Genomic DNA, 12,051 nt, shown 5'->3' on the forward strand with positions numbered 1-12,051 from the left:
ACTTAGTACAGTGGTTCCCAAACTTTCTCTGCAGGGCCCTCCTTTTCTAGACAGAAACATTGAGCCCCCCCCCCCCCATTCAAACCACACAGGTTCAGATTCAAACTTTATTTGAAATGCAACTCCCTTTTCTAATTGAGTGAAACAAATGCAATTACAAAATATTTTTCATGATACGGTTAGACTTTTTTATCCGGCGCTGTAAAATGTACCATGTGACATGGTGACGCGTGACAACAAAAACCTTGCAAGAGCAAGACGACTTGAGACAGATGGTACAGCACCTCTCAGCCGGCTGAACAAACTGGAACTGCCTCCGTGACGACACAACTTTGCCCTTATTGGCTGAAGAACATGACGTTTGTATCCCAGGAAGTTCCGATGCGTAATCTGTTATTTCTCCCGAATATCACGTAAAGCAGTGAGAACTGGTTTTCAGTTAATTTACCTGGTAAAATAAAGTTTAAATAAATTACATAAATGCTCTAATAGTACACGTAAGGTAGTGGTTTATTTATTGTTAGTTACTGTAATGTTGCGCTGCTTTATTTGTTTAATCGTCCAGTCTGTGAAGAGATTATTTTAGGGTGGCACATGCCCCTGAGGCCATCCCATTGGTGCGCCCCTCCGCAATACCTCTGCGCCCCCCAGTTTGGGAACCACCGACTTAATAGCACAACTGAGGCATGTCATCAATGGAACTACTTCATCTGTATACCTTAGCCACTTCATTTTCCAGTTGAAATTAGTTTATTGGTCTGCCTTTTACCCATTGAAAATGAATGTGTATTCACAAAGAATAGCCTGCTAAATAAATATATAGTGGAAACAAAAATGAAGAAAAAAAACAACCCAGGAAAAACTATAGAAGATCAAACCACACAGCTGAGTCAAAGATTAAAAGCATGTTTCCACTAGAATTTTCCCATAGAATCAAAGAGTTAATGTAAAAGATCACCATTCAATAGCCGAGTTTCCATAACTTGGAAATTTTAAGACCTTGCAACGTTTGAAAAACTTCACATTTACCTTTACACAACCAATGTAAACAAAGAGCTAAATATTCAGGCAAGAGCTTATTTATAGTCATTGGAAAGCACTTAATGGGTGAGAAGTAAGGAAATTAATGGGGGACGGAACCTGGACACCCTCTTACTGTGAGCGATACAGCTCTTTAGGGGATAAATAAATGTGTAATAGTTCAGGTATCAGTAAAGAGGCAGGATGGCATCCTTTCATACAGTCGATGAGCAAACTCAGCAGACAGGCCTGTAATTCACACTGGAGTCCCAGATCAGCCTCCAGCACAGCGCTGTAAATGGGGATAAAGCCCAAGAAGGAGCGTTTCTTCCTCCTCAGCTAAAAGCCGTGCTGCTGACTCCGCACCACCACGTGCACATCTTGGCCTTCCCAGCTTTGGCAGATCGGTGAGTCGCTGATAGCCAAAGCCAGCTGTGGGCTGCAGCAGCAGCTGCCAGTCGCTGACAGCGAAGGGGGTGACGACACATCCCCTCCCCTGCCCCGTTCCTTAAGGATCTCGACGGGACACAAGGACCTATACCAGTGTCCCTCCACAGGGTTATAATAGTGTGCAGAAAAACCTAAAATCACTTGTCAGCAGCACCACTAAGGCTGTGTGGTGCACTGCCAAATAAACACCTTCATATAGAGTCAAGCATTTCAAATCCCAGACACCCAAAGACAAGGCATACAAAGGAAACACTGATTGTGGTTACACAAAGCCCCCACGAAATGGGCCTCACCCAATCCCAGTTGTACTATTACACACTTTGGATGAGCACACAGCTCACACTGGTCAGAAGTTCAGAAAGGGTTTGCTTTTATCTTCATGCACTAATAAAAACCTGTAGAATTGCCTGAACATGCAGCTGTGCCAGCAGAAATTCCGCGTCGCAGCAGAGAGTCGGTCTGTCATCTGCCGTGGTTTTTATAAACTAACTGGCCAGTCAGAACACATGCCCTGCATTCCAAAGGAGCTCTTTCACTAACAGAGGCTAGATACCAATCTAAAGAAAACAACCGTTATAAGCCCTGGGGCACAGAAATACCACTAGAAATACTCCATTTTCAGAGGATTTAATTGATTTCTTATTCAGGAATTAACAGTTCAAAGGATCAAAACAGAAATTGTACCAACAATGCAGTAGGCAGTAATTTCTAGCATGTTTCTGAAAGACTCTCTGAAATAGCCGTAGGACAACTGACAAAATGTAGTAATGTAGCGTTTGTCCAATAAGGTTAGTAGTATCCTTATTGGACAAAGCAAAATCATTTTCTTGTTAATGTCTGTATAACTGTACAAGCAGGCAGCTAATGGTGCCACTGAACTGCTGTAGGGGGGCTGTGGAGAGGATCCCAGCCTACAGCATGTTTTGTCCAACAGGTGCCATTCTTACAGAACGTTCGTGGGACAGGCAGCGGCCATCAATACAGGAGCATAGGGCTCAAAGGACACCAAAAAACAAGTTTACCTAGCTAATGATCTTCAATATGATATGACTGATAACTGACTGAATAATATATTTTAAAGGTGCACATACCCATCACAAGCTTAGTTATGCAAAACGACTGTTCTGTGGTTAGGATTGGCCACCTAGTGCAACCATGTAAACCCACCCATCCTGGAATTTGCTGCCCTGTTGAGATATAAGGGCGAAGCATAATCAAAAGCCAGCAGCTGTGCCATATCCCTGTGTGTCATGCAAATGTACCCATACTGCTCATAACACAGGGGAGAGAAGGTGCGGAGAGAGCATTATTTCACCCAAGGACAGAGTGCAAGGCCGCCATAATGTGTCACAGAGTACCCTTCAGACAGGTTGAGAGGGCAGGCTGATTGTGCTTCTATAAAGGGCCACATCCTACACCACAGTGGCTCCCCTCCTTACAAGACAGAATCATTGTGAACACCATGACCTTGCAATGACCCAGACCTAACACCTAAGCGACAAAAAGAGGACCGGGATCAGTCATTCCCATCAATCACTCTCTGCCCCTCCTCTTAACCAACCACCCCCACCAGAGAACATACTAGGTAAGAGGCAAGGGACACACAATGATTCTAACATGGTGATCACTAGACACTGAACAAGCAACTCTGGGACAAGAAAAACATTATTTTCAAAGTTCAGGGCTCCAGACTGCAACCATTTAGTCTCATTTTGTGACCATTTTTGGAAACAGAATTTTGGCAACTAAATTTTAAAACTAGGCGCACCAGTGTGGCTTACAAAGACGTCCCCCATTTTTTTTAAACCATCATCATATCTCATGCAAAAATACCATGAGAGGGTGAGAATTGGTGTGTGTGTGTGAGAGCGCATTTTCCCAGTGCAGTAACCTTTTTATCGGAACTAGACACTTCTGTTATGTTCCTAGTGCAGGAACTTTGCCCGATTGTAGTTGTTCGGAGGTACTACAGGGGAGGTGCTTACAGCAATATCTTGCTGATTCGTTGACCGCAAACACTGGCACTAAACTTGGAAGTTAAGAAATGCAGGGAAAAGAAATACAACTAGCAGAACAAAAACTGAGCAGATGGAATTATGTTAATGAATACCTTTTTGCTTGTGTCTCCATATTTCTGAATCAGAAAATTTGATGGACAACCGATATACTTTTGTCTAATATCGCTGGTGCCGGCAATGAAACTTGCTTGTGTTTATATATTATATATTCTGTGGAAAATGAAAGATGGCCAGATTTAATAAACATGTCGTGGGTCATATAAATAAAAGGCTGTGTCCCATTATGACTGTGATCAATCCAGCCAGTAACTAACAAATCACTAACAATGATTTGTTCATCATTCATTGTTTTGTGGTGCCGATGTACTTCCCTGTGTAATTAAGTGTGAATTTTAATCTATGAGCTCTTTGAGTCTCCCATTCTTGTTTAGCATAAAGGTTCCAGTTCCTGTTATATAGTTGGAAAGCGACACAAGAAAGTGGCCCAGAGCCACAAAGCCTCCCAAAATCAAGACAGCCCAGAAACTGGGAACCAAGTATTAGAATCCTGAATTTCAGTGGGAAAGTGCCTCGTGAATAGGGCTGGGTGATATGACCTCAAATGGATATCACAATTAATTGAACATTTTACCTCGATTACGATTAATGAACGATTATTTAGTTTTTTTTTGTCCTCATATTACATTGACAAGATTTGTACTGTAAATATGCTCAACTATATAAGCTGGGATATACAGTCATTAGGGAAGAAAATCTATGATTTTAAAACAATTGAAGGACACACACAGATTAACCATTTATGAATATTTTGAACAACTGAAATCACAGCAAAAACTGCTTGAAATGAAAACATCTTGTGAAAAAAAACTCCCATTTTAGTTTTCATGTAAAAAGTCCCCTAAAAAAGTAGAAAATAGTTTGCACTTCTTGCAAACAAAATTTATAATGATCCCATCTGGGTGACATTGATCACTATAACCAGATGATCATTATAACTGATTTTTTGTTCTTTTTCTTTAATGTAGATTACCATGTAATTGACATTTGTATCTTTAATAATGAATATAAGGTAAAAAAAAAAAAAAAAAACGGACAGCGTCACTGTTTACTGAATTCTTTTGACTCACAGTACAGTTGTCTCAAACGCTTTTCAAATTAGACAAAATAAATTACTGAACTGTGTATAATTCAAATACACTATAATACAGTACAGTACAGCTCATTGTAGTTTCCCTACTGCATCTTCTTGGCTTGTTTTTGGCAGTTTCATAAACTTTGATGAGTCTATATTCGTAATTGAGAGAAAATAACTTTTACTCCTGTCATGATATCTGTACATGCAGCATTAGCCTCAGGTAGCTAACCAGAAGCAGACAGGTTCTCAAGGCAAAAGTTAAAAATAAAAAAAATTGCCATAGTTTTAATTTTTCCATATGTTATGTATTTAAAAAGACCCAGAATGAACATTATAATCGGACTACTTGATTACTATAAGCAAATCATTTAAACGTCTATTTATACAGCAATGATTCTGTCCCAAGCTTTTTGATCCATACAAGTGGCTGATCACTATAATTGATCACTATTAGCGTGTATTACCACTGTATTTTAAATATTGCTTGTATTGAAACTGATTGATAGTATTACCTTTTGTCACTGAAACAGTTTTTTCCCCCACAGTCTTTACATCTGACCTCATTTTGTTCAGTGTTGTCTTCACTAAAGTCACAATGGACTTTAGTCCAAACAACGGACATGGCATTTTTCTTTGGTACAAGCTGCTCAAGTTGCTCAGTCGGCTCAGCCAGAATTAAAATAAAAAAATAAAAAGTAACTGATATGGACAAGAATATGTCGATTAGAGGTTTGGAATGTCAGTTTTTATTAATTCGATGGACTGCCCAGCCCTACTCCTGAAACACTCGAAGCACAACAACCAGGGACAGATGCATTGCTGGAAAAGCGGCTGGCCACATACTTTACGTTTACCTTTGTGAATTTATTATTTGGTGTTTGTTTTAAAAACCACCATTAGACTTGATTTTCTTTCTTAAGCAATATTTTGGGACTTTTTGCTTTAAAATAAAATACTTATTTCTGTAAATTGTATATTTATTTCCAAAGCATTTAACAGCAATACAGTTAAGATGGGAAAAATATGAATGGGTTGCATTGAATGACAGCTTAAGTGGAGCGCCTAAATATTATGTTGGTGCTCCTTAAATCTTGAATAAGAAGCACCAGTGCCACCAGTAGAAAAAGTTAGTCTGGAGCCCAGAATGTTGTGCACTATACAGTCCAAAAAGACAAAAATTCTGTACTTTGGTTTATTTACATGTTTCATCAATCAGAAAAATGATTAACATTTAAAGATAAAGAACATAGACTGCCTCTTTAAACCAGTCCAAAGCAAGGCTATTAAAATACCATCATAATACAAATCATCCATCTGAGAGACATATTTCAAATTTATCAAACATTCACAAATTAAGCATGTGATTAAACGATGCAGCAAATATTTCTATATACATGCAACAAAATGCAGTCATGTAAACAGAAATGAAAGCTTCCAGTTTTATAGCACTTAATTTCCAGAAAACAATGCATTTATTAAACTGCAAAGCACTAACATGGACAGCTACTGTCTGTTGTGTTGTACAGGTCACTACTGCAACATCTTTGTGCTTCACAATTGCAGTTTTCTGCTTTCATACATATCTTGTAGAGATGGGCGGGGTGTCTATTCAGTTATGTATTGCAATTCTTTTGGCCAGCAATTCATGTATCTATACATTAACTCCGAAATCAATTGTCTATTAATTTCTAATTTATATATTTGTTTGGATTTGAAGTGGAGAAACATTGCAGTTCCTCTATTATCCTACAGGTGTGCGCTCTAAACTATTCCCACATTGACAGGCAGCAGGAGCAAATTATTTTCCAACTTTGTTTAGCGATAACAGGAATGCATAGCAGAGGTTTATGCTACTCCTCCACAGTTTAAATCCAATGTATGGAGGAACTTTTGCTTTCAAAATTGAAACTAAAGAGGAGTTAGACATGAGCCATGCTGTATGCAAACTGTCCTGCGAAAAGTTGAGTATTGTGGTATGAAGACAAACATGCAGGCACAAATTGCTAGACATCGCCCTGCGATAGACAAGGCAGCAGAGAAGCATGAAAGCTTGGTGTAGTTTATGCCACAACAGCAGCAAAAGTAGCTTTTTGCTAACTTAAAATTAGAAGGTAAATTTTATACTGGTGTATTTTAAGTTGTTTTGCATTGTTTAAATGCTGCCTGTGGTTTTTTGAGGAGGAGATTTTTTTCGAGAATGCTACACTTACTCACGTTAAATTCACCTAGGCGGCTATTTAATAAAATGTTAGGGGTATGACCATTATTTTTTTATTATTTTATTTATTTATTTATTTTTTTACACGGTTCAAAGTTCGTGATAATATTGTATCGGAAGGTCACTAGTGATTCCCATCCCTAATATATTGCTAAAAGGATGAGGTCAAGAGAATTTTTATGGGCGGATTTAATTAAATGTTACTCACTTGTATGTCAGTGCATTCATAGACAAGTAGCCAGCAGTTTATCAAAATTACCACTAATTTTCTTACTAAGTGACAAAGGTAGAGTACAACCCTTGTACTCCAAGAAGATTAAGATTAAGATTAATTTTATTGATCACTGGGTGAAATTCTGAAAGAGGCAGTCTACATCCAATTCCCTTAAAGGTTAATCATTCTTCAGAATGATGGGACATGCAAATAAACCAAAGTACGGAATCACAGAAAAGCTGGTTCTGAAACAAGGAATGAAAGTATATTCAAAACAGTGGCAGAAGCATTCCACACAATGGGGCCCAAGGAAGCACCATCAGTCAACGCCAAAACAGACGGTGGCAAGGAAATGGTGGTGTTTTGCTGCTGCAAGCTGAAGCCCAAACCTTAACCACCTTGACAGGGGGAACCAAAACTTTCCCTTTCGGCGTGTAAAAAAAAAAAAGAGGATATATACCTTCACTTACGCAAATACACTTATTAATTACCAGAAGCATTTATTTAACAACACAAAATTCAGAAAGCATTGGCAGCCAAGCTTGGAACCAACTGGAACTGAGCACCTTAAAGGGCCAACGCTGAAATCACTCTGCCAATAATGCCCTAACCCACCAAGCCACACACCTCCCCATTATACTTGTTTTTATGCCACAAACATTCATCAGAAGCTGCTTTCTCCTCAAGATGATTACTGCTCCATCTTATGAGATTCTTTCTGACAACAAAGAAACAATGATTTATTCCCACGTGAGGTATCATAAAGTAAAGATAGCATTTAAAGTCCATCTTCCTCACAGATGTCAGCTGATTCACAGAAACTGTTGTAAACTGTTAAAGACACTAAACTTTAATGCTCTTCTTGAAGAGTGAACTGAGAGTATTGTAAAAGGTCATCTTATCCCAAAGGAAAAAGGGGGAAAACCGGAACACAGTTCTACTGTCTCCTTATGAGCTGCTCAGATTACCCAGCAACTACAGCAAGAGGAATTTGAGGCTACCCCAACCACCAGTTAACCCTTAGCACTAAACATAAAAATCCATCCAGTAGAAAATTAACCATATAAATTAGATAGCCATCATAGCTGAACACCACCCAAAACAAAGTACTTAAAGCAATCAGGCAGCCGCAAGCAAGTAAGTTGATAAAGTTAAAACCACACCTAAGGAGACAACTGTGCCTTCATATTGCCACCTAAACATTTACAAGCTTGTCAGAAGACCAGTGAGACATCCTCAGCAGAGGAGTGCTGAGCCATGAACTATTGCTTAAGTGCTTTATGACTGTTTCAGCCTACTTGCCTGATGAGAACCCTTCTACATTTTAAAATTATAATTGATTGAAATCTGGGACAACACACACTCCATGAACAAACCAAAATCGATGTGTAACGCTTCATAGGTAGAAACTGCTGAAACTAAAAAGTACATTTAGAGCCCTATCTATTACTAAGTGCATGTATGCATGTGAGACATTTCTGCAAAGCTACATGGGCGTAAAAGTGCAAAAGCGTAAATATTCCATTCACTAACACTACGCTCAGGTTGTCTGGCCTTATGACTTTCCGTAATATGATCTTACACCTCGTGAGAGTAACATTCAAAAAGAGGGAAGGAAACTCAAGATCCTCCTTTTGAGAGATTTGCACAATGACCAGATGTAAGTGTTGAAGAATCTGCAGAATTCAGCATCACGGCATTTCTTCAGCACTGTACACTGGAAACCAGGACATGCATCTTACGATCCTCCTAAATGAATCATGCTTTACCTTCTTTTGTGTTCTGGTAAAATATTACCAGAACATTTTATGAGAATAACTGACATTAAACTGCTAACTGGCAAGTTAACGTAAAGCACAGCATTGACCAACACTGTGAAATTGGGCCAGAATTAAGTGCCTGTGCAAACTATGGCATCAGTCTTTTACAACATAAAATGCTCCTTGTTCCTCGGTGAGGTTTGCAGGGCACAGACGACCAGATATTCTTAACATACAAGCACAATCAACTCTCATGTGAAGATGAAACGGATTCAACAGGAGTACACCGGTGGTCCTAAAAAAACTGCATGTAAATAGAACTTTGTGCTCGCTAGGTTATAAAAACACGATTGCCCAACTAATCAAAGCTGGTTGATGAGCACAGAGGTCGGTCTAAACCAAATGATACTGTTTAATCTTTACCTTAAAGCGCAAATACACCTCAGCAATAGGGGAAAAGTTTACAGCCCAGGATGCGGCATCGATTTTCAACCAATTTCATCTCATCACAGCATAGCAAGGGCCGAAACACATACACCTCCACGGCGCAGAAACTGTCCTACCTGTGTAGCCCGCGATCCAGCCCCAGGATGCCACCATGGCCAGCAGCCACTTGAACATCACTCCTTCGATGTACCAGAAGGTGCGGCTGTCCATCAGCCTCAGGGGCTGGAGCAGGAGCAGGTATATGCAGTATGACGGGATGGCGACGCAGTTATTGATGAACATGAACACGAAGCGTGTCACCGACTTCAGCATCATCCAGCCCAGCTTCCGGGCGTCTTCGAGGGGCAGCGCCATCCTCTCTGCCCGATGCCTCTCTGCCTCTGCTGTGCCTATACCGGGAACGGGAGTGACAGAATAACCGGTCTTATTTTAATCATCCTGAGCCGTGGAGCGCTGTACATATCACCATAAATCCAAGCACCGAGGCAGTGGCAGAGGACGCGGGCAAACAGTCGGTTTTCAATTTAACACAAAGTAAAAGGCGTAGCTAGCCGGCTAGCTGAGCGTCCGGGTGGAAGATGCCCTTCGTGACCAAGCGGCTCCTTTTAGCCAGGAGCTACGTTAGCTTACTGGTTTCCACACCCAGGACTACAAGCGCGCAGTGTCGGCGATTAAAGGGTGACTGGGGCAAATTATTTCACATAAAACCCAGGGATCAGCCGATCACCGGCATCGCTAGCGGCTTAGCTTTAGCATCCCCCTCAAGTACAGCTGAAATATGACGGAGAATGAACGTGTTAGCCCGCTAGCCTGCTAGTCAGACACACGACACCTGGATGTATCCGCAGCCGACATCCCCGGCGAGGGCTCTACCCCTGGCTAAGTACTCCCATCCGTGTCCGGCTCATGCAGCGGGCCGACCTAGCTACTTACCCGAATCAGTGGCGCTGCGGGCGTCGAGGGGCGCGACGAGGCCGACGCCGGGCTCAGATGCGGTCTCCTGCTGTCCGAGAAGCGGAGGTCATGGGGAGGCGGGCGGGACGCGCACGTCTCTACGGACTCTCGGCTCGGCGCTGAAATAAAACAGCCCCCGAAAGACAGCGGGGTTGCCAGTTAGCGGTAACCAGGAAATGGCGTGTCGAGGGGTGACCGGCCGTAGGACGACGCGTCGGACGTAGCGAAAACCTCGCAGCGCCGTTAACTCTGCCCCCTCCCCGGGTCGGCTGACTGGACGCGGATAGCGCCCGCTCTTCACTTCCCGGATGGATCGTTTTATCCGCCTCGCCACCTAGCTTGAGGACTAGCGAACACGCGGAATGGGCGTCCGGGACTCGCTGTATTTTCCCCGCCGTCAGCTGACCCGCCGTACTACCGAGCTCGTCAACATTTATTTACGGTTGCAAACTGCAAGCAAGCAGACCGCATACGACACGACGCCTCCCAAAGCGCTGCTTCTCACCGGCCGGTCGACCAAGCACCCAGTTACCACTAGATTGACGGATTAGGCTCTCCGTGTCATCATCTCTGTCTCCCCCACCCCTCATCACAGAAGTACGTCCCACCGCTCTTTGAGAGACCGCCAGATCTATGTTCCCCCTCCCCCGAACGGCGGCGCAGCCTGTGAGATGGGCACCGTTAGCCGCTCCCTAAAGCTGAGAAGTCGCCTCGGTGCTCCTCCTCTCCCCATGCCGCCAGAACGCCGGCTGATGCAGCCGAGCTAGGCTAGGCTAAGAGACACAAGCTCGCTGCCGTCTCGCTGGGTGTCGCGTGGCGCCGGCCGTTTCTTGTTCTTTTTATGGTTAGAACGGCGCCGTTAAAAAAACGTAACCGCTTCTCCACGGCGCCCATTTAGATCCTATCGGCTGCCCGACTCCTTTCTCTTTGCTATGGCTCGTCATCCCGACTGGTCGGCGGTCGTACCCGCGGTGGCGCCCGGCGCGTTGGTTCGGTCTTCAGTCCGGGGCAGATCGCGGAAAGATTTTAAACGGAGGTTGCCGTTTAGGACAGTGGTCCGGAGAAAGGGCAACATTAATTAGACGTTTTGCGCCCACGGAATGCTAAGTACACCTCCGGGCGAAGAAGTCCAAACGCAAAACATCAGGATGAAGCCCCCGGTTTAACGGTACAGCGAGGCGGCTCCAGGTGCCTCTGTGAGCTGTGGGGACCGTCAGCCGGTCGTCGTATGGCGGAAAGTGCGTAGGTATTCACGCAGAGCACTGTGTTATATACACCATAATGTTCTGTTAACGAATTTCACGGTTCAGTTTTTCTGTTTATAATCCACGGCTCTCTACTGCCTTCTATCGGACTGACGTGGCCCGGTGCTCCTCGTTTGTAAGGACAGCTCGGACCTCGTGTACCGTCCTCGCTTTGAGCAGGAACCAAAACATAAAGGTTCAGGACAGAACCACCATTATAGCTAGTTCGGCTCCTTGAACTTTAATTTCTGATGCTACCAAAATCCAGATCGATACCGTTAAGCATGTTGGTTGCTAATAGCTAGTGGATGTGTCCAAACTGGATGAACTGAGCAGGAATGGCTGTGAATGAACACACGTGATGGCCGCTCACCATAACATTAAGGCTCTTCCTTAATGGAGTAAATGTATGGGAGCAGACTGGACTATGAAACACTGTCTCAGGGGTAGCACCACTTAGGGATAGCTTGTCACCTGACACAAACTCATCCATTTGTGGAGCACACGGTGATGGATTTTAACCCAGCCTCACACCACTTCCAGTAATTACATATTGTGAGGGGCATACATCATGCATTTGAAATTGCACAC

The 12,051-nt window shown here is 42.9% G+C and overlaps 1 protein-coding gene across 2 annotated transcripts in view; it reads right to left on the bottom strand.

The window, feature by feature from the left end:
• lpgat1 (lysophosphatidylglycerol acyltransferase 1) overlaps positions 1–11,546 on the bottom strand; it is a 36,976-nt gene extending 25,430 nt beyond the window's left edge. The window contains exons 1-3 of one of the 2 annotated variants that reach the window (XM_023839377.2): positions 11,183–11,546; positions 10,196–10,335; positions 9,379–9,651 (exon numbers count right to left, since the gene is read on the bottom strand). In XM_023839377.2, coding sequence (XP_023695145.1) covers positions 9,379–9,616 — 238 coding nt within the window. In that variant the 5' untranslated portion in view covers positions 9,617–9,651; positions 10,196–10,335; positions 11,183–11,546. Of the gene's footprint in view, positions 1–9,378; positions 9,652–10,195; positions 10,336–10,895; positions 11,140–11,182 lie in introns of those variants that run through there. The other variant, XM_023839378.2, reaches the window with a different exon arrangement.
• Between the last annotated feature and the right edge of the window lie 505 nt (positions 11,547–12,051).

The sequence above is a fragment of the Paramormyrops kingsleyae genome, chromosome 19, assembly GCF_048594095.1.
Source record: "Paramormyrops kingsleyae isolate MSU_618 chromosome 19, PKINGS_0.4, whole genome shotgun sequence".
NCBI lineage: Eukaryota > Metazoa > Chordata > Actinopteri > Osteoglossiformes > Mormyridae > Paramormyrops > Paramormyrops kingsleyae.